Source organism: Pristis pectinata, chromosome 7 (genome assembly GCF_009764475.1).
Source record: "Pristis pectinata isolate sPriPec2 chromosome 7, sPriPec2.1.pri, whole genome shotgun sequence".
NCBI classification, from domain to species: domain Eukaryota; kingdom Metazoa; phylum Chordata; class Chondrichthyes; order Rhinopristiformes; family Pristidae; genus Pristis; species Pristis pectinata.
The window spans coordinates 71,438,384-71,462,378 of NC_067411.1; the positions used below are offsets into that span (position 1 = coordinate 71,438,384).

General features: G+C 38.5%; 1 protein-coding gene across 3 annotated transcripts in view; it reads left to right on the forward strand.

Annotated features, from left to right (window-relative positions):
* LOC127572607 (dual specificity protein phosphatase CDC14C-like) overlaps positions 1–23,995 on the forward strand; it is an 83,985-nt gene that overhangs the window by 7,752 nt on the left and 52,238 nt on the right. For 2 of the 3 annotated variants that reach the window (XR_007956645.1, XM_052020050.1), the window contains exons 2-5: positions 10,661–10,713; positions 10,984–11,074; positions 11,630–11,705; positions 21,828–21,920. Coding sequence is in view for 2 of the 3 variants with exons in the window: in XM_052020050.1 (XP_051876010.1) it covers positions 10,661–10,713; positions 10,984–11,074; positions 11,630–11,705; positions 21,828–21,920 (313 nt within the window). In the remaining variant the exon portion in view is untranslated. The remainder of the gene's footprint in view (positions 1–10,660; positions 10,714–10,983; positions 11,075–11,629; positions 11,706–21,827; positions 21,921–23,995) is intronic. The other variant, XM_052020051.1, reaches the window with a different exon arrangement.

Below are 23,995 nucleotides of genomic sequence, written 5' to 3' on the forward strand. Positions count from 1 at the left end.
TAAGTGTAATTTTTCTGGCAGCATCTGTGGTAAGAGAAACAGGGAAAAATAGAAAACAATTTAGCATTAGGTAGCAGAGAGGTTGGGGAAGAATGGGTAGAACAAGTGGAATCTCTCTCATAGGGTGAGACCAAATGAGTTAATGCTGCAGTTAGAACAGCAGTAAGGATCAGATTATGCTAGTCTGTCTTGCTAATGGCCCAGCAGGCCAGACTTTACAAATAGAATAAAAAAAACAGAGGCAAAATGCTGAGAGGCAAAATTGGCCATTTCTGATTTAAAAAGCGAGTGACCTAAAATTGAAGAATTCAATATCAAGTTATCAGCTGTGGAAAAGATGGATGTTTTCGGTAGCAGTAGAGATATAGAGGAGCAGATTGGCAGGCAGTGTTTGGAGAGAAGCAAAAATAACAGGGTTGTTATAATGGGAGACTTCAACTTCGCAAATATAGACTGGAACCTGCTTAGTGCCAAAGGTTTAGATGGGAAGGAATTTGTTACGTGTCCAGGAGGGATTCCTGACGCAGTATGTTGATAGGCTGACTAGAGGGAATGCCATGTTAGATCTAGTTTTAGGAAATGAACCGGGACAGGTGAAGGATCTATTGGTGGGTGAGCATTTGGGGGACAGTGACCATTGCTCCATAACCTTTAAAATTGTCATGGACAGGGACAGGTGCAGAGCAGGGACAGGTGCAGAGAGGACAAGAGGATTTTTAATTGGGGAAGGGCGAACTATGAGGCTAGAAGGAGAGAACTTGGGAGTGTAAATTGGGATGTCCTTTTTGAAAGAAAATGTACCATGGAGATGTGGTCGATGTTCAGGGATCTTATGCAGGATGTTAGGGATAAATATGTCCCGGTGAGGCAGAGAAGGAATGGCAGGGTGAAGGAACCGTGGGTGACGAGAGAGGTGGAACGACTTGTTAGGGAGAAGAAGGTAGCGTACATGAGGTATAAGCAGCAAGGTTCAGACAGGGCCCGTGAGGAATATAGGGTAGCGAGGAAGGAACTTAAGAAAGGGCTGAGGAGAGCTAGAAGGGGACATGAAAAGGCATTGGCTAGTAGGGTTAAGGAAAATCCCAAGGCCTTTTTCAAGTACGTGAAGGGTAGGAGGATGGCTAGGGTAAAGGTAGGACCGATTAAGGACAAAGGTGGGAGAATTTGCTTGGAGGTGGCGGAAGTGGGAGAAGTTCTAAATGAGTACTTCTCTTCGGTATTTACCAGGGAGAGGAGTCTTGATGACGCGGAAGGGAGTGCTGGTAGGGGTAATGGAGGTTGTAGATATCAAGAGAGAGGATGTGTTGAAGTTGTTAAATAATATTAAGACAGATAAATCTCCGGGGCCTGACGGGATTTTCCCCAGGCTGCTTCGAGAGGCTGGGGAGGAGATTGTTGAACCGCTGGTAAGGATCTTTGAGTCCTCGTTGTCCACAGGGATGGTGCCAGAGGATTGGAGGGTTGCGAATGTTGTCCCCTTGTTCAAAAAAGGTAATAGGGATAGGCCAGGGAATTATAGACCGGTGAGTCTCACGTCTGTGGTGGGTAAGCTGTTAGAAAGGATTCTAAGGGATAGGATTTATGAACACCTAGAGAATCATGGACTGATTAGGGACAGCCAGCATGGCTTTGTGAAGGGAAGATCTTGCCTCACAAGCCTGATAGAGTTCTTTGAGGAGGTGACCAGGAAGATTGATGAGGGCAGTGCGGTGGATGTGGTTTACATGGATTTTAGTAAGAACCTTATCACTCATGGGAGGCTTCTTCAGAAGGTCAGAGGCCAAGGGATCCAGGGAAGCTTGGCTATGTGGATTAGGAATTGGCTTGCATGTAGAAAGCAGAGGGTTGTGGTGGAAGGAGTGCCCTCGGATTGGAGGGCAGTAACTAGTGGTGTCCCGCAGGGATCGGTTCTGGGACCTCTACTTTTTGTGATATTTATAGATGACTTAGATGAGGGGGTGGAGGGCTGGGTTAGTAAGTTTGCAGACGACACTAAGATCGGCGGTGTTGTGGATAGTGTGGAGGGCTGTCGGAGCTTACAGAGGGATATTGATAGGATGCAGAGCTGGGCTGACAAGTGGCAGATGGAGTTCAATCCAGAGAAGTGTGAGGTGGGACACTTTGGAAGGACAAACTCCAGGGCAGAGTACTGGGTAAATGGCAAGGTACTTGGCAGTGTGGAGGAGCAGAGGGATCTGGGGGTTCATATTCACAATTCATTGAAAGTTGCCTCACAGGTGGAAAGAGCAGTTAAGAAGGCCAATGGGATGTTGGCTTTCACAAGTCGCGGGATTGAGTTTAAGAGCCGTGAGGTGATGATGCAGCTTTACAAAACTCTAGTTAGACCACACTTGGAGTACTGTGTTCAGTTCTGGTCGCCTCATTATAGGAAGGATGTGGAGGCGTTGGAGAGGGTGCAGAGGAGATTTCCCAGGATGCTGCCTGGATTAGAGAGTATTGAATATGAGGAGAGGCTTAAGGTGCTAGGGCTTTATTCACTGGAAAGGAGGAGGATGAGAGAAGACATGATAGAGGTATATAAAATATTGAGAGGAATAGATAGAGTACACAGTCAGCGCCTCCTTCCCAGGGCATCAATGCTCAAGACGAGAGGGCATGGCTTTAAGGTTATGGGTGGGAGGTTCAGGGGAGATGTCAGGGGGAGGTTTTTCACCCAGAGAGTGGTTGGTGCATGGAATGCACTGCCTAGGGTGGTGGTGGAGGCAGATACATTGGACAGGTTCAAGAGCTTGTTGGATAGGCATATGGAGGAATGTGAGATGGAGGGATATGTGGGAGGATGGGTTAGGTAGTGTGAGGGTGGTTTGATGGACGGCACAACATGGTGGGCCGAAGGGCCTGTTTTGTGCTGTATGGTTCTATGGTTCTAAGTCCAAACGGCTGCAATGTGCCCAAACCAAAGAGGAGGTATTGTTCATTAAGCTTGCATTTGGCCTCATTGTAACAACACAGGACTCTGTAGAAAGATAGGTCAGAGTGGGAGTGAAATGGGAAATTAAAGTGGCAGGCAGCTGGAAGCTCAGGGTCACTCCTGCAGACTTAACTGTGGGTATTGCGCAAAGCAATCACCCAATCTACATTTGGTTTCTCCAGTGTAAGAGGCCACATTGTAAAGAACTATAAGAGAATTGCTGGTTCACATGGAAAGACTGTTTGGGCCCATGGATGGTGGGAAGGGAAGAGGTGAAAGGACAGATGTTACATCTCCTGTGAATGCACAGGAAAATGCCATTAGTTAGGTAGTCATTGATGGGGATGGAAGAGCTGATTATGGAGTCATGAAGAGTGGGATCCCTTCAAAATGCTGAAAGGTTTGGGAATACGGTGTCTGGTGGTGGAATCTTGTGGGAGCCAGCAGAAATTGTGAAGCATGATCCATTGAATGCAGAGGCTGGTGAAGTGGAAGGCAAGCACCAAGGAACTCTGTTCTTGCTTTGCTAGGAGGTGAAGGTATAATAGCAAAAATTTGGGACACAGATGAGATGCGGTCAAGGGCTCTTTCCACTATGATAGATAGAAAGCCAGAGTTCAGGAAGAAAGAAGACAGTTCAGAGACATCTGTGTAGAATGTCTCATCATTGGAGCAAATGTAATGGAGACAGAATAAATGGGAGAATGGAACAGAGTCCTTGGGAGGAAGTACAGTCAAGATAACTGTGGGAGTCTGTGGTCCTGTAATGGATGTTTGTGACTCGTCTATCTCGTGAAATGGAGACAGAGATCCAGTAGGGAAGGAGAGAGTCAAACTTGGACCATATTGAGGTGAGAGCAGCATGGAAATTAGCAACAGAAGTGATGAAATGTTCAAGTCCTTTATGAGTGCAGGAAGCAGCACTAATCCAGTCATTGATGCACTTGAAAAAGAGTTGAGTGAGTGGGCCTATGTAGGACTGAAAAACTGTTCCACATATCCCACAAAAAGAACAGGTGCAGCTTGGACCAAGGCAAGTGCTCATAGCTACACCTTTGATCTGAAGAAAGTGAGTGTAGTTTAGGTAGTTGTTTAATGCGAAGACAAGTTCGGCCAAGTGAATGACTATGTTGGTGGAGAGGAATTGGTTGGAACTCTGTTCCAGGAAGAAGTGGAGGGCCCTCCGCCACCCTGGTGTGGGATGAAGATGTAAAGGGATTGTTCATCCATGGTCAAGATGAACGATTGGGACCAAGGAATTGGAACCTGTTGAGGTGGAGAAGGGAATCCAGAAGTGTTATGGATGTGAGAAAGGACTGGCCCACTTGAGAAAGGATGGAGTCAAAGAAGAACAAATTTTGGTGGGGCAAGAGCAGGCTGAAACAATGGTGGGGGGGGTGGTTGCACATTTAAAATGAGGATAAACTTTGGTTATTTGAACAGATTTTGATATAATAATAATGATATAAAACAAAGTTATAATAACTCCTTCTGAAAATAACATGGGAGCTCTGTTGATGTATTTAAAAAAAACATTGCTTTTTATTGAAAATTATTTATCAGCATTACTGAAATCCACTATTGTGTTTGGGCATTTTCCCAATAATTTCATCCAGTGGTGTTCTTGGTACGTTCATAAACAGCTGATGCTTAAAGGAATATTATGGATCACCAGGGATCATCTGGGGTGTCCACCCATCAAGCCAATGTTTATAAGCTAAATCAATTTCATACTTCTTTATAGGCTGTGTACTATAGAGTGGGAGCTTCCATTTCTTACTTCTTCCCCTTCAAGCAAGTCCTCCCCTCCCCCCCCCCGACCTTAACTTCTTCCCCCACTAGACCCTCTCACTCAATAACCTTACCTTTGGTCCCACCCCCAACCCATTGCCAATGATTCTGCCACCCCCAACCTCAACTCTCCAATGCCCAAACTGGACTGCAGGGTATCGTTTCTCCCTTGCCCCTTCCCCCAGCCCTAGCCCCTGACTTTCCTGATAATTTCCTTCATACACTCTACAGTGGCATGGTGGTGAAAGGGAGTGTGTAAATGCCATCGAGTAGCACCAATGTATTGGGCCTTGGGTGCTGCTGAAGTTTGCTGGAATGGTTCTCAAACCAAAGTGACCTTATAGTGCACCTCCCACTTGGCCAATGATTTTCTACAAAAGTGTGGCCTATTACACAGCAGTGGTATGCTTCTTAAATTGAAAAGCACAAACTGGACAGAATTAGGAATTTTTAAAAACATTACAGAGTGCCCAAGAAAATAAGGAATAGTGTACAGCAATTAATCTTGCCATCATGGGAAAAAATGGTTACTGACTGTTTTAACCCATCATTGTTTCTACAGGGTTTTGATCCGTTTATATTCAGAGACAAGATCTGTCAGCAAGTGACTCTCAGAATACTGCCCAAATGTTGATACACTCCAATGAATTTTCATATTATACCTTGACTATGATTTTGGTAGCAGAGTTCTTGTAGACAAGTGGACCACAAGAATAGATTTTTACTTAATTTTAGATTGTAGTGGTTTTGGAGAGGAAGAAGCAGGTTGATGTTATAAATATACATCTTCTTCACCATCCTAAAGCATTCAGAAAATACTTTTATGTTGCAAATATATTGCTTACTGCCCAACCCACTGATCTCATCTCTTTTAAAGAAAGCAAAATTATATTCAACAACATTAAGAATTTTCAGATATGCAAGAAACAGTATGGCCTCTTTAGAGTCACGTGCTGATTTAATAACCAATTTGTTTTAAAATTGAAATAATATGAAAAATTCTGCTCAGTTAGTGTTAGAAAGCATTTTAACTTTAGACTTTTGAAGATCTGAAATTCTGCCATCCTGCCCTATCAGTGGAAATGGTTGAGTTGAACAGATGGCTTCAATAGCATGACCCACTTCCAATATTCACAAAATTGTTAATGAGGCTTTGGATTGCTGAAATAAATTCAAATTTTTTTTTTAAGCAATTTTCAAAACATCAACATGTACAAAGCAGTCCACAGTCAATAAAGTTTTGCAGTGGCAACCTGATTGTAATTTTCTACCCAGCTGGATCCCACAAACAGCAATGTGAGATTCATCAAATATTCAATTCTTGTGATGCTTATTGAGAGAGAGTTTTTGACCAGAACAACAGAAAAACTCCCCTACTCTTCCTCAAAATAGAGTCATTTAACATTCACTTCAGGTAGAAAGAGTCTAAGTTTAATACCTCATTTATAAAATAGCATCTCAGGCAGGGTAGCACAGTAAAGTACTCTAGTCTCAGCCTGGACTTGAAGCCTATGTCTCTGGCACAAGACTTCAACTTGCAACCTTTAACCATTGACAAACAGCCAAAGCTGTTACCAGAAGGTATATATCTGAATTTTAAATCATTGGTCATTATATTTTTTTGAACAAAGAGAAAAATTATACATGACAGCAAACTAATTTTCTATGGAAGATGATGCTCCTCATCTGCATATGTACATTACCAATAAATGAATGTATTATGTACATTTTGTTCTTCAGCAAGTTTTTACAGGTATCATGGGACAATTGTTTGTGTTATTCCAGAAGGCTATTAATAATAGATTTGATACAACATTGTAGAATAATGAAAAGGAATTTGTAAATTTTAAATAGAGGAGCAAGTAGGAAGAAGACAATAATGCATAGGAAAAATTATTTTATTGAAAAGTCAAATAGTTCAACACTAATGTTACAATTTAATGGAGTCATAGAGACATACAGCTTGGAAACAGCCCCTACAGCCCTCGAGTCTGTGTGAACCATCAAGCACTCATTTTTACACTAAACCTACTCCAAGCCATTTTATTCTCCCCGCATTCCCATCAAAACCACCAGATTCTACCATTCAATCAACACACCAGGGGCAATTTGCCTACCGGCCTGTACATTTTGGAATGTGGGAGAAAAATCAGAGTATGTTTTAGAAACCCATGCTGTCACAGGAAGCACATGCAAACTCCAGAGACAGCACCGGAGGCCAAGATCGAACCCAGGTCACTGGAACTGTGCAGCAGCAGCTCTACTGCCACTGTGCCACCCACTAACACTTTAATATTCAGAATAACAGTCAGTATTTAAGGGCCTGAAAAATTGTGTTCTTTGATACAGACGTACATAAAAGGAACAAGCAAGTTTTGGGGTGGAAGGGACTTTACAGGGCTGAGGCAAATTAATAAAATGACAATGGATTAAGCCCAGAAGGGATTTAAATAGGGCTGACAATTTATATATACGTATATGATAACACATGCAAATATTGAAAATTTTAATGAGTTTATCATACTCATCATTAAATTGGTATTACAGCCTAAATATAAAGATTCCATTAATCACAGTATAAATGTTCAAAATACATTTAGCTGCTTGGCTTTTTATTTTTTCTGTGGAAGTGTGAATTAAACCTCCATAGCTGTGCCGTATGTTTTTAATTATTTCATTCAATTGGCAATTAATGCCCTCAGAATGACAACATTTTTCAGGGCAGACACTGAAGCATTGGTCAGCTGCAAATAATCTCTCCTACTGTCCTTATAATTTTATTTACCACAAATCTGATTTGTTACACTTCTGTTACGATAAAGCTCTAACTGTACAGCCAAAATCATTTTCTGAATATTTCCAACACTTTCTGGTTTTATTTCAGATTTCTTGCTATGTAAAGAGGTTTCTCCAAAATGTCCTATTAGATCCATCATTAATAATGTATTTGTGGCCTCATATATTTGGACACACCACAAGTGGTAGCACTTCTATATCTACCTGATCCAACTATCAGATCACCAAGTGCTGAATAGAAAAGAGCTAGCTGAATTTATCAATGCTGTTAAATGTCTTCTGCACCCTCTCTAGTATTGCAATATCCTTAAACAGTATAGCGACAAAGACCGTTCATAGTAGTCTAAGTTGCCAAGTTAAGGTTCTGCACTTTGTTACTTTTCAATTCTATGCCTTTTAAAATGGCCTTAAAATGCTGCACTTTTTAGTGATTTTGCATCCAGCACCTCATTTGTTGCTCCTCTACCCATTTAGATACTTATTTTTAAAAGGGGTAATGTGGCTTCCTTATTCTTAATACTAAAATGTAATATGTAACACTGCCTAAATTGAGGATTACTTCCTATTAGCACCCACTATCCATCCAAGTTTATCAATGGGGTCTTGTAATTTGCTGCAATCTTCCTCTGTGTTAATTATACTCCAATACCCCTTCCCACAAATTCTACAAGTTGATATTGTCTGAAAATTTTGAAATTCTGATCCCCAAGTCCAAATTTTTTTATACTAGTTGTTCCAACAGCAATCTTAAGGGAATACATCTTTTATCAGACATAGTATCTTCAACTCCACGAACCTATTTAGAGTTTTGCATCAACTTGCTATCCATTTCATTACTTGTATCCTAACTATGCCTGTTCTGGCTTTGTGTCTACGACATGGTATATTATTGACGACTTTTTAAAATTATAAATATGTTATTTCTCTTGCTTTGCCTTTATCTACCCTTTCTGTTTATGCTCCAAAGGATCAAAAAAAATCTTGGCTAAACATGACCCCTTTTTAAATTTGTGCTAAGTATCTAATATAATTTCAGTTACAATGTTTCTTTCTATTAACCTCTGAGTAATGATTCCATTATCTTTCCTATTGCCAATGTTAAGCTGATTGGTCTGCAGTTCCCCAGACTGGTTCAATTCATTTTAAATATAGGAATCCAGCAAATCCTCTGGCATTTTACTTTTTCTAAATTTTTATTTATACTTTTATAATAGTGTTTCACAAATTGGACTTGTGTTGGACAACAAAACAATTATTTAATATTTTTGGCTATTCTAACCTATCAGTTTATCCCATGGTGATCCTATCACTAACTTGAATTTTTTTCTTTTGCTAGTGCTGTGATTTGAGAACACTACCTTTTTTCAAAATTCCTTGATAAATTAATCTTAAACTTAAATAACACACAAGTCAAAGACAATTATTCTGTGCCCTTTACATTCATAAGACCTCACAAAAGAGCGTGACAAAAAAATCTCAAGGCAGCAGTAGCTGACGTACTGTTAACATTCGCATACCCTTTGTTCTTCACTGTATTATACATGTCCTATTCATTTCAAATTATTGTTTTGTCACATACTTCCAACACCTTGAACTAAGATTATTTTTCATCGTGCAACATTTTTGTGTACCACGCCCAATCTGAAACGCAATTGTTAAAGCTAATTGGGTCTCTTGTGCCTGGATTGCAAAATTTCCAAAAAAAAAATGCATGGAAGCTACTGGACATGAACTGCAAACAGGAAAACTAATAAATGTGGATCTATTGAGGGATGTGGGAGTGCCAATATGCAAAACAGAAAATTAACAAAAGTATATCAAGTAATTAAGAACCCTAATTGTATTTTGGCCTTTATTGTAAGGGGTTGGGGTATAAGAGAAAGGATATTTTGCTATACCTATACAGGACTTCAGCTCGACTACACTTCAAACGCCAGGCATTGTTTTGGTTTCCTTAGTAAACGACATTCTTGTTTTGGAAGCAGTGCAGCCTAAATTCACTGGTGCCTGGAGAATGGAGGTTGCATCATAAGGAAAGATGAGCAAGGATTGGCATGTACTCATTGGCGTTTTGAATGTTGATAGATTATCAAATTCTACGAGGTCTGGAACTAAGCAATATAATCTGCTATATAGGAGTGAGCACAGGTGATCATTCCCTATCTAGAAGCTTGTGTAACCTATATCCCAAAAGAAAGTAATTGAATATTCTCAAGACTGAACAATAGATTTGTGGACACTGAGGGACTCAACGAGAATAGCCAGAAAGAGGAAAGTAGAGGATCGGCCTTGATAATACAGAATTAGAGCAAGCTCAAGAGGCCATAAGGCTTATAACAACTTTTATGTTTTTATACTTTGTAAATTTTGAATTTATGCTCTGCGTATTCAATCTCGGGTCTTTAAGAAATCTCGAAAAAAGGGCAGTGGTTCCACTTTACACATCTTCTCCCTTTGAAAGACAATCCTTCAGTCTGTTCTCTACAGCCACCTGTTGTTAAATGTCGACAAGGTCAACACTTTAATCATTAGTTCTGATGCTGCATCTCACAACCACCATTTAAAATAAAACAAATTAAATTCTTCACGTTACGCTAGTGTTCTCTTTGCAGACGAGAAACTTGCCTTGGCTTTCGGTGCAGCAATTCCGCTGACGTGAATTTCCGCAATGGAACGAAGGCAGACCAGACTGGTGACGAAATATGGTTTCCTTTGGCAACCATCAGGGCTCTGTTCCAATAGGCGAGTTCGTATACTGCTCCTCGCCAATGTCCCAGAGTTGCAATCAAGTGTCAATCAGATGCCACCTCCCCCACCCTTGCAAACAGGGGCGGGCTCAGCTCTGATTGACAGGCAGGGGTGTAAAACAGTTTGACTTCTGGACTTTAGCGGTGATGGGACGATTTTAAACAATTGTCCGACTTTTCCTTATTTTTTTCTCTTTCGTACTGCAACAGTGTATGTTGCATTTTTATCCTACGGAATGAAATGCCATCAATGTTGACCTTGGACGAGTCCCCTGTGTGTTATCAACGTTTTCCTTTTTTGAGCTTGTCTGTCGGTGTTTGCACTTAAGTGTGGTTCTGCAGCCAGAAGCGAGCAGAAAACTTTTTTCTGAGTTTTGTTTCGTTTTTCTCGAAGTTGGGGAATGGCGGATGGAGAGGAGCTTCTTAATGCGGCAGAGTTTATAAAAGGTAGGGAATTATTGTGTAGTTTGATATAGTTTTAAATGTGTCGGATTGACTTTTAGCTTCCTGCTCCGTAAACTCGATGAAACATTTAAGGTGTGGCGGTTTTAAATTTTAAATGGCTGAGAGTTTGGCAGCAGCCTATCGCAATGCGTCTAAACGATTGTGAACTCAATACTTGGGGAACAACATGTACTTGCAATTGTGAGACCACTATCTGTCCCCAAACCATCGTGGGCAATTTTATTTATAATCTTCCGATTGTTTGTGTTTCAGATCGTCTGTATTTTGCTATTCTGCGACATAAACCCAAAAACACCGCGAACACGCACTATTTTAGCGTTGATGATGAACTTGTGTATGAAAAGTGAGTTCATTTTCGACATTTCACATTTTAAATTTCCGGTAAACTTTTGAAAACGTTTTCCGAACGTATTTAGTTACTCCAACTTCCTTCTAGGTCTGTCAGATCAATTCTTGATGACTGAGGAGTCCATGTTTTATTAAAGTTTAAACACAAAACGGAAATGTTTTTAAATAACAAAAGTATGTTGAAGATTTCCGTTTCAGTAATAAAATGAACTGTGGATTCTTTTTTTTGAATGAAAGCTGAATGTTTATTCATGCATCTGATTAACCTTAATGGTCATAACGTTTTCAAAGTGATGGGGCCCACCTTGCCCTTTTCATTGTTAGGATGCAGGGAAGTATTTAGTCATGATGCTAGACATCGTGATCAGGGATTTATCAGTTAAATTTACACTAAATGTAAGGACCATGAATGTAAAAGTGTTTTGCACTGTTTCTTCCTTCTTGTACATTTTTTTATCATGAATAAAGTTTATTTTTGAAATAAACATATCAGTTAACTATCTGGTCTGTACCTACCCTAATTTTTTCCATGTTGATGTTTGTTTTCTAGTTTCTATGCAGATTTTGGACCTCTGAACATAGCCATGTTGTATAGATACTGCTGTAAGCTGAACAAAAAAATTAAGGTAAATCTTTTTAGGTCCAAAAATGTTCTTAAACAAATATGAGAAAACTAAGGAGCTGTTGTTTCAGTATACTGTGTACCCCCACATTACGGCACTTGAGTTAATGGAAATGCATCCTTATGGAATTCACAAATTACCAAAAAATAATCTGAGATACAGGAAAAAAATTGGTCTTACGGCATTTATTACGTGGACAAAAAACTAAATAGTGTAGCGGTTAGCATAATGCTATTACAGCACCAGCGACCTGGGTTCAATTCTGGCCACTGTCTGTAAGGAGTTTGTACCTTCTCCCTGTGTCTGAGTGGGTTTCCTCTGGGTGTTCTGGTTTCCTCCCACATTCCAAAGACGTACGGGTTAGGAAGTTGTGGGCATGCTGTGTTGGCACCAGAAGCATGGCGACACTTGCGGGCTGCCCCCAGAACATTCTACGCAAAAGATGTATTTCACTGTGTGTTTCGATGTACATGTGACTAATAAAGATATCTTATACAGAGAACTGAACTAGTTTAGCAGAGACAAGATTGTAGATTACTGGTTCACAGCAGGAAGCCATTTAAAGGATTTGCTTTGGAAACTGACAAGGCAATATCTTCTATGGATGCTTGTACAACCATACTTTAGTAAACAGTTCTAGTTAAGTAAAAGAACAACCCTTTCTCCTCTGCCTCTAATACAATCAGAATTCCCTTGCCTATAGACCGCTTACCGTAGGAACACATCTCCACTTATAACATGGGATTCAATAGGGAAAAAATAGAGTAATGGAAAATCACGATACCGATCATCTTCTATGAGCACAACCCCTCCTTAACACGGAGGTACACTGTGTCTTGTTGATGTGCTCAAATAGGAAAATTAAGAGCACAAATCCAAGATATTTTCCATAGACATTTTCAAGTTAAATCTTTGTGTGCAGTGTTCCAGAAACAAAATAATTTTTGTTTTGAGCAATGATTATCCAAAAATATTCAGTATATTTTTATGTACAGACTGCATTTTTCTTTGAAACCATTGAGTGTTGGGATGTGGACTTGAAATTTCATGAATGATGATTAGATATGGCCTGCGTAAATCAGGGCATTGAGTAAAGGAGTTGGGATGTTACGTTGAAGTTGGACAAGATATTGGTGAGGCCGAATTTAGATTGTGTGCAGTTCTGGTCACCTACCTGCAGGAAAGATATCAATAAGAATGCAGAAAAAATTTGCAAGGATGTCGCCGGGACTTGAAGACCTGAATTATAGGGAAAGGTTGAATAGATTAGGACTTTATTCCCTGGAATGCAGGAGAATGAGGAGAGATCTCATAAAGATATACAAAATTATGAGGGGTAGAAACAGGGTGAATGCATGGAGGCTTTTTCCCCTAAGGTTGGGTGAGACTCGAACTAGGGGACATAGGCTTAGGGTGAAAGATGAAATATTTAAGGGGAATCTGAGAGGAAACTTCTTCACTCAGAGGGTAGTGCGAGTGTGGAATGAGCTACCAGCGGAAGTGGTGGATGTGGGTTCAATTGCAGCATTTAAGAGAGGTTTGGATAGGTGGATGGAGGGGTTTGGAGGGATATGGTCTGGGTGCAGGTGGATGGGATAAGATAGAAGATCAGGTTGGCATGGACTAGATGGGCCAAAGGGCCTGTTTCTATGCTGTAGTACTCTGTGTTGGTTCAATACAAAATAGATTCATTGATCTCTTGTGATATTGTATATCAGGAGCTCATGGCTCTTGAGGTGACATGAGAGAAGAAAGTATAGGATAATAGCATTGGTTATGGATGCATAAATATCAGTTCTCCATCTGAAAAGCAGCCATTCTGTCTTTATTCTTGTGCTTCTGTTGGTAATTTCACCATAAGTATTTATAATGAAAACTGCAAATGCAAATTTGTTTTTCCTGCAATGTATCCTTGGCAAGTATTGATATTGCAGTGTGGGGTGTATAATTGTAGCAGAAATCTTGAATGAGCATTTGAATTGTTTCACACACTATATCCTTTGTAGCTTGCTGTATTTGGAAATTGATTTGTCAGCTTCATGGGAATGCATTTTTTAGAGTTCAGGAGAATGAGAGATCTCATTGATACATAAAATTCTTTCAAAGCCTTGCAAGCTACATGTAGGAAGGATTTTTCCTTTGGCTGAGGAGTGTAGGATCAGCTGGCACTGTTTCAGAATAAGGGGTAGGCAGATTGGGATTGAGAAATGTCTTCACTCAGAGGGTGGTGAATCTTTGGAATTCTCTTCTCCTGAAGGCTGTGGAAGCTTGGTTGTTGTGTTCATTCAAAGCAGAGATCAATAGACTTCTGGGAATCAAAGGAGATGGAGATAATGCTGGGAAATGGTGCTGAAACAAAAGTTCAACCTGGTCTTGATAAATGGTGGAGCAATCTCAAAGGACTGTACAGCCTATTTCTACTCCTGTTTCTTACACAGTGCAGTAGGTATAGGCTTTGCAAGATCTGTTGTACATAATTAAGTTCTGGAACATATTAGATTCTCAACTATGAAGGACCGATTTTTTTTAAATGGGTGGAGGAAAAACACTATTAATATTTTGAGTAGGCAATGTTAGAAGAGAATCTGGAAAATTAGTGTGATCTGATGTTTGGGCCACAATTAAAATGATCTATGAAGTAATAAAAAGTAATGAATAATGCAAGGATTTCATAGTAAGGTGTGAGAATTCTAATAATTTGCGCAACTTTTTTTTCTGGGAAGAGAAAACCAAACCTTTTAAACCTAAAGTTGAGTATATATTAAGTGCAAGATATGTCATAAGAACTTCTTTAAGTTTAGCTGTATTCAAGCCTGAGTGGAGGGATAGAAGTGTTGAACACAAAAGAAATGTGATATATCATACCTATGATTTGTATTTTGGAACAAATGTTTATGGGGTAGGTGGGGGAGGAAGGGCAAACTTTAAAGAGTTAATGCACTTGTGGGGAAATAAAACCTGACATTTAATGCAGACAAAAAAAATGGATGTAAATGGGATTGGGGGCGGGACTAGAGAATGTGTTGTTGCTTTAGCCAGTATGTCAGTTTCAGCATACTCAGCAGATCGGGTGGTATCTCTAGGGCGATAAACAGAGTTAATATTTCAGTCAGATGGCCTTTTATCATTGGTTCTGAAAACCTCATTAACTTGAACCGTTAACTCAATTTTTCTCTTCACAGGCATTGCCTGAATTTGAGTATTCTTAGCATTTACAGTTACTTTTTATTTTTGTTTTTGGATTTCCAACATTGGTAGTATTTTGCTTTTGAATTAGTTTAAGCTTTTATGTTTAATTAATTCCTGTTTTCTCTTCCAGTTTTCTTGCACCCCACAAGGGAAAAAATGGCTGAAAATTTAACACCAGGGGGATATAAAACCAAATACAAAAAAAGGCAGCATGTTAAATATATGGATATTGTATTTAAGTTAGCTACAAATTCAGATCTCAAGCCTGAACTTTTCAGTATTGAAATGTGGAGCTGAAGCTAATTCAGAGTGATGCTCTGAAATGCCGCCTGTATCTTTCCCTTGTGGTTTACAAGCAGTGATGGTTCTGTTCCAAGTCGTTATAAATGTCTGGAATTGTTCAAAATTCATTCACAAATAAGCAATTTTATTGAAGGCTTAAAATGTCAGGGTACGCCTTGGGAGACTGGGTATGCCAATAAGAATTGAAATCAAAAGAAATCTCTTCACCCAGACGGTGGTGAATCTGTGGAATTCTATACCACAGAAGACAGTGGAGGTCTGGTTATCAAATGTATTTGAGAAGGAGGTAGATACATTTAGTGCTAAAGGGATCAGGGAATATGGGAGGGAAGGCAGGAGTAGGATACTGAAGATAATCAGCCACAGTTGTCATAGAGTCATACAGCACTGAAACAGGCCCTTTGGCCCACCATGTCAGAAGCAGACATCTATATTAATCCCATTTATCAGCACTTCGTCAATAGCCTTCTATGCCTTGGCAATTCAAGTGCTTGTCTAGATACTTCTTAATGTTGTGAGCATCTTTGCATCTGCCAACCCCTTAGGGTCTGCGTTCTAGATTCCAACCACCCTCTGGGTGGAAAAATTCTTCAGATCCACCTTAAACCTCTGGCCCCTTATCTTAAATCCTTAACCTTGTGCTCACTAGCTTTAGACATCTCTTGATTCAGAGAAAGTTTCTTACTCTATGATCCTCACAATTTTGTGTTCAGTGATCATAATGAATGGTGGAGTAGGTCACAAGAACCAAATGGCTTAATCCTGCTATTTTAAATGTTTACTGTGAGGTGCAGTTTGAGGTATGTTGGTCCAAAGGAAGAGATTTTTTACTGCATATTAAAATTCAGGATAATTAATTATTGAATCTGCAATAATTCTCAAAATGGGAAAAGTTTCCATTTCCCTCCCTGAAATGTTTCACTTTGATTCCAAGATGATTTTTCTTTCTTTTTAGTTTGGACACCTTCCAAAAAATTGCTTTAGTGGTGGTCTTCTCCACAGGCTGATTTCTGTATTTTTCATATGGATTCAAACACCAAAGTATTGTGTAGGAGACTTCCCTTTGCAACCATTTTGAGCTCCTGCCAAACAGTGAATCTAAATTACTCTAATTATTATTTTATCATTGTTCTGAATTAGCATGAATATTTAAATCAATATACAGATATTTGGAATGGGAGAGAAAGTGTAAGCTGTAAATAGCCAAATACTGTGTTCCATCAGTCTCATTTGAAACTAATTGTCTTACATTCTTTAATCTTTTTTGGGAAAGAGAGTGTTTGAAAAATTAAATACATTGCCAAATGGTACTTTGTGAAAAATCTATAGAGGACAGAAGTCTGGCAGCAATGCTATAATGTAGTGGGGAAAAAAAATGTTACTCAGAGCTGACTTTGGTACAGTGCCGATGCAAGGCAAAGCATTATTTCTAAAAATGTTATTTCTGAGTGCTTTAGTTTTCACAGAAAATACTCACTCGGGATGCTTAATGATATTCGAAGAGAAAATGATATTTGCAATAAACTGTGTGGTAAAATGCCCTGTAGTTTGGAAAATGATTGCCAAATGGTCTGATCATTTTGAGCAGGCTGCATGATAAGTGATTCAATCAGCATTTGCCTCTGCAATGATGTGAGAAAATTAGAAATTAACTTTTTAATAAATTCTGTGATGAAATCCTCCAAAGATATTGCTTTTGTGCATTTGGGGCTGTAGAATCTTGATTTATAAATCAAGAAGGGTTTTGGACAAGTGTTGAAATATTAATCTGTCCTGTAATTATTTGGTATGCATCAAGTAATTTATTCAAATCATGGGCCAGGCTCTTGGCATTAATGCCATTAAAGTAACTGCTTATTCCAGTAATTTTTATATTGGGAATTTTTTGGGGAATGTCTTCTTGGTGATTTCTCTTGCTTACTGTTGAAGCCATTGTTTCTATATTAAAATATGTTTCATAGGTATAAGTGATTTGCCTGATATCTTATCTAAGTGGCCATTATTATAATACTTGAGGGTGTCAGTTAGCTAGATTTTAACAAGACCTCAGAAAAGTTGGATATGTACTCATTTATACCAGCATTTGTCTTCAAATCATTCACCACATCATAGACGGATTCTTTACCTACACTTCCAAAGTCTGAAATGTGTTGTTGCTTAGCAGTTACGTATCCGTTCCACTATTTATTATTAAAGATCGTAGTCTCTTCCTATTTGTGAGGTTATTTATGTTTCCCTTTGAAATGCATCAGCACCATACTAAAGTCTGCTCTGGGTTATGCATTTTTCCCCTCCATTCTAATAAATAATCAATTTTTAAAGAACATAATTATTAACCCAGCATCCACAAACATTTGTTGCAGATTGCAGGTTACCATTACCCTTTGTGTATTGAAAAATACTGGCTAAGTTAATTGAATGGCCAAGTTCTAATTGTAAGATCTTGCTACTTTGTTCTAGATTCCTTCATCGGAGGGAATCTAATGAATCCCTTTGTTTTTAAGCAGCACAGTTAGATTACTCCTCAACCATCTAAACATAAGGGGATACAAGCCATATCTGCCCTCGTATTTTAACTCTTCAAGACTGAGTAATCTGCATTGTACCTACTAAGAGGGAAATTTATTCTTCCTGAAGCACTGTGCTCAGAATGAGTTAAATGTGATACTCCAGATAGGGTTTGAACAAGGCTTTGTTCAAAGGAAGGACAACTTTTTTATTTTTGAAATTCAGCCTTGTGGGGAGGAAAATCATGTACCATTACTGATTTTTAGCTGCCAATCAGCTTTATGATTTGTTTATGTGGCCACCCAGATCTTTTTGTTTCTCCATTGCTCCCTACCATTTAGAAAAAAAATTCTGCTTTGACTTAATTGAATATAACTTTATTTATGTTGGTTCTCCCTGCACTGAATTCAGTTTACCAATTGCTGCTTACTCAATCTCTTGACGTACTTCTGTAATGTAATCTTACTTGTATAACTTTTCTGTTGCACTATTTTTGTTGTTTTATCCATAAGTTATTAAGTTTGGACCAGAGGCAACTTGTAAGAAGGGTCTCAGAGGCAACTTGTAAGAAGGGTCTTCACAACTTTGTTTTCATTATAAAAGACTTATTATGTTTCTGTTACGTGTTGAACTGGTGTTTCATTAATTACCAAAGTCTTCATCTGGATTGCATTTATTTTACTACAAGCGTAAATTTGTGTAAGTTATATTGTTTTTGGTTCCTCTGTGTCTACATTGAAACTAGCCATCAGATTGTTGGTGAAGTGGCCTACATCCCAGAAACTTAACTACTGGTTAGAGAAAGGAGGGAGAGAGGAAGGTGGAAGGGTAACAGTAACAACAACTAATTTTTCAGTGACTTGGATCTTCCATTACCAAGCTGCTAGAGCTCACCAGTCACCTACCCTCGAGGCCCACTGCTACCTGCAACTTGTCCTGTGATGTGGTCTTCCTCTGGACTCATGGCTGAATGGTGAAACACAGCACAGAAGTGGGACTTCAAAAGCTATTTCAAGTATTATTAACATAAGAAAAATCACCAGAAAATATCTAAACAAGTAAATACATTTAACTAGGCTCAATTAAATAAATAAATAGATAGATACACTGTACTCGTGCTTGTGTCCAGCACACACTACTTCCCCCCACCCCCAAAACTGAAATCAAGGACCCGCTATAATGCCAGATTAAACTAGTGCAGGTTTAGGATGCGGATTTCCCAGCCTAAAAATTTTCTGCTCCTGCACCTGATTCAGTGACGGATCCAGCAGCAGAATACTTTTGTCCCTAGACTGTTAATTAGGTGAGCGAAGGTTTAGGAGTTCTGAACCTCTGCCCAGTTAAATGGTAATTACATGGAACCACTGGCTTTTAATCAGAATATCTGTGTCAGTTGAATCATACTGGAAGAGGAGGATAACCACATAGCTGAGGCCAAGCCTAAACTGATCCCATCCTTGCCTGTTGTCCACTTGGTTACTTAATCATTTGAGACGATCAGATATCAATAACATTTAAACAAAAGCTCTTATTCTTCTGGGTCTTTAGTAACATCCCTGCTGCTACCTTGATTTAAATGTATTCAAGAGTCAAATAAAACTGAGGTTTCCAGTTTGCTTAATTCATTTCCACATTTGATGTTCTTTGCCCAGGGTAGCAAAGTTACCATCAGCATTGAGTATAAAGCTTGGGGTCACCAAACCAATGAAGATGTACATTAGAATGAAACTCGTTGTTTCCCATTGTGATTCCTCAATCACACTTTATTGCAAGAAGATGTAGTTAAAGCAAAATAGTATCCCACATTCAGAGAACACTGGGATAACAGTCTATTTTTCAAAATCTCCAGCTAACTTGACATTGTTTCTAAAGTTAGTGCAGCAACTGCTCCTCTAGGCCAACATACAGTGGTTATTGTTTTTAGAATGATTTTCTGTTTATCTTTGTGATTGGAACATAATTGCTTTATGTGCAGGGAAAAGGTCTGTGGCATTAGTACATAGTGCGCGGTGGCAAGTTTAGATAATCCTCTATAACCGGTTTTTAATAAATGGCCTAGTTATAGGAACAGTTGTTCTGGGAATTGAGCTCTTTTTTTAAAAAAATAATTACAGAGTGGGCACAAAGAATGTCAGACTACATCCTTTCATGATTGCAGGCAACAGCTGACATTAAATTTCAACTATTGAATATTGATACAACTCAATATTTGTATGCTATAATGATAAATAATGGTGGAATATAGATTGCAAAGTAATTTAGTGTATTTTATTTGTTGCTTAGTTTGGATAATGATTGCTTGAGAATGTACATAGTTTGCACATTGGTGTGTATTTGAGTGAGAATGACCAAAAGATGGTGACTGTCTCTAGTTGAAGGTAGATTAGTAAAACAATCCTCAAAGTTCATGTGATGGAATTAAATAGATGTGTAATATCATTACTGTGCATTGATACTATTACTTTAAAGCTGATTCTACACTTCAGATCACCCAATTTAAGATTTGTCTGAAATATCTACATTTGGTGACATCAAACTAAATGGTACCAATGGTAATAATGCTCTTGGTCATGTTGGTAGCATGAGAATGGGGGCACTATTTCCCTTTTGTACTCGCGGTGATTACATGTAAATGGAGTACAGGTAATATTAGTTTGACAATGCACAGAATAATTTGGTCTGTCTTGGTTGCGATTAGTTGGAAGCTTCATTCAAAGGTTAAAGGATATCTGGTGTTTATATCAGTTATGCTGACTACTGCAGGGCTTGTTTTGAGCCGCCCAATAATGATCCTCAATTTTCAAAAAAATAAGTGCTAGTTGCATTAAACCTGCCTGTTCCCCAGCTCCAAGGTTCACCTTTTATAAGCACTTAGTCCAGTCCAAAGTGATTTGTAAAATGGAGTATTTTATTTCTAAAGCAGCTTAGTTTTTATGTTGGTGTGGTAATAGATATTTGGAATAGATTCATAATAACAATTGATGGCTGAATGCCTGTTTTAAAAACTTAGCACTGTCAGCTTTTTACATCATGCAGGAACAGTAGGCAATTAGAAAGACAAATGTTATCTTGGTCTTATAAGGGGGTTGGAGCAGGAGCATGTTGCTAAGATGATAAAGATGCTTTCTAAAACCTTATTTGGAATACTGTGTCCACTTTTGGTCAGCATAGATTCACTAAATTAAGTTGGTAAGTTAATTGGTGATTGTTAATTGCCTCTAGTTATGTAGGTGAATGGTAGAACATGGGGGTGGGGAACTTGATGGAAAAGCGAGGAGAGTGAAATGGGATGAGTGGAGGATTAGTGTATGTGGGTGCTTGATGGTTGACCTGGGCTGAGGGGTGTGTTTTATGCTGAATGACTGTATGGTTGAGGAAATTGTTCTCTGAAAAAGGATTGGATAAAATTGGCTTATACTCATGGGAATCAATGAGGGGGAATCTCCTTGAGATATGGACATCTGAGGAGCATTGTAAGGGCAGATGGGAGAGGCTGTTTACCCTAACTAGAGAGTCTAGGTCTAGGGACTTAGTTACGAGGGAAGAGTCAGTTATTGAAAATTGAGATGGGAAGAATGTCTTTATGCGGAGTTGTAAATTGTTGAAATTCCCTACCTCCTGGGCCAGTGGATGCTCAGTCATTGAATACATTTGTGGCTGAGATCAATAGATTTTAGGATACTAAGAGAGATGGAGAGTAAGGGGAGCCGATGGGAAAATGGACTTGGGGGCTAGGAATCAGCCATGAACTTGGGCCCCATCGCTAACTGGTTCTATTTTTTTATTATGTAATTAGTCATTGGAATTTATGATAATAAAAATTGTTGTTTTGCCATTGTTTCCACATTATTTTCCACATACCCCAAAACTTACCATGGTAACTGAAATTTATGTCCAAAATAAGAGTATTAAACAATGTTTTTAAAAAGTAATATATTCCACAATGGCATTAAATGTAGCCATTCTATGTTCCTTTTCTCTGGATGTCTGCTTGTGTCTATTAAATTAAAAAAACAGGAAGCAAAAGTATCCCCAATATTTTTTAGTTGGAAATGACTTTTGTCATTTATGCCCGTGTAGGACACATTAAATGTTATTGTTCACGTTTTTTTTTTCCTATTGTAGTCATTTACCCTGGGAAGGAAGAAAATTGTTCACTACACGGGAAGTGATCAGAAGAAACAGGCAAATGCAGCAGTCCTTATTGGGTCCTTTTCAGTAAGTGTTATGATTTCTTTAAAATGGATAACCATCATAGACAATTTGTGGAATGCTTGTATTAGATATTCAGTGCCTTGCAAAGCTAATTGAAATGTAATAGTTGTATTAATTCAGGAAGTTAAATAAGTGTGTTTTGAGGGCAATTGCTAATTCAGCCTAAAGATATATGCATATAACTGGTTGTTCCAATGTGAATGAAGGCTGAACGCTAATAAATGTCGGGTTATGTGTTTTCCATAAGAAAAGGACAATTCTTCTGAAAAAGAATGGAGTGTTTGTAGAACTAGTCCCTGACTTTAAGCATAGAGAAAAAAAACATTGTTGCCAGCATTCAATGGAATACTCTACATTTTTACCTAACAAATTAATTCTTTGTTTTCTGCAGCATGTAATCTAAGGTCTTTGCGTGGGGGTGCTGAAAATTTTAGTAGGCTGTTGAATGAGTACCATGACATATCTGAACAAACATGAGTTGTTTTTGAAGAACTTGCTTATGTTCCCTACACCAAAGTTGTTAATTTCTTGATGACATTTACGGCCTAGCATATTCTGTGATGTTATACCAAAACTGATATAAATCTTTAAAAGATGCATTTTAAATTATTTTCATTTACCAAAAATAAAATTTTAGAAGGCCTGAAACTACAGGGATATAACTGCCCATGGTTGAGTTTTAGCCTTGAAAACTTGCCAAATCTTTCTGCACCTCGAGCCTGTTCCGTCATATGATTGTTTCTGGGCTTTGAGCTTGAAGTATTAGCAGGGCTTTTAATGAAACTGCATGTGTTCTAGTTGTCTGAATTAGAATGTCTTGAGAGAAATGTTACACTGTCATAATTCCAAACAATTTGTTTTCATTAAAGACCCTAATAGATATCTCCTAGTAGATATTCTTAGGATATAAAATAATCATAGAGTGGGGTGAAAACCAACATTTTTATTCTTATCCCACTTGCACACCCCTGCAACCACCCAACTACCACCTCCAACCCCCAAGCATATTGGAGCTTGTGGTGTGAATTTAACTTGAAATCATATTCCGGTTACAAACAATAATTGTATATTTTTTTGAAGAACATCATAAGGCAAATAGAGATAGAAAAAATGAAAAAGGATACATGTGGCAGGGAGAGAAATTTCAAAAATACATCAAATTTAATTATAGGAAGGAAGTAGAACAGTTTGTTACACTGTTTAGCTTGGCAATATACAAATCCTTTTGTAATCTTTCTATATTTGTGGGATCACTGTCTTTAACAGTAATATTGTTTCAGTATTTAGCCATTCAGTTTATAATTTCTCATTTTGATAGAACTGCTGTTATTGTCAAAAAGACCAGCCTGTTGATGACAAAAGTACTGCCTTAATTCCTACTTTATTAATTTACTTTTGCCCATTTAGATTTTGAACAGATTTAAACAAATGATTCACTTTGCAATTGATGGTTTAAACTGTCTCTCAGTTTTGCATATAATTTGCCTAATATTGTATTTATTCACTTTATTCATGTCTCCCATTTTAAACAACAGTGCCATGATAGCAATATTTTAGTCCACCAGAGCTATGCCTTTATTTGGAGGAAATGGGAAATGATGGTCAAAGTTTCTGCTTTTATTTTCGTCCTTTTCAACAAAGACCAGTACGTGTTAGGACAGTGTGCATCATAATGCAGTTTTCTTGAGTGCTAAAGGAAAACCTGTATGCCCAATTGTCAAAGAAACTTTCATGAGCGCTTAGTTGGTATTTAACATAAGATTTCTGTTCCCCTTCTCAGTGGCAATTTCCCCTACTCCCTCCTCCTCCCCAGTCCCAGACACTTGAGTTAAGTGCTTCTTGCTGTCTAGTTCTTTTGTGTTTTAAGCTCCATTATGAATAATTCTTTACATTCCTATACATAGGAATATAAGATCTTGTTGAAATATTTTCTTCCCCTTTTGCTACATGTAAAGATTTGACAGCTTTTCCATTGTTTGCTCAACTGGCCTTCTCAGCTGAGCTTAAATAACATGCAACGAGTCATATCTAACTATTGAGCTTTAGTGGCTGAGATGGGTCCTGTCTTTCTTTGGCAG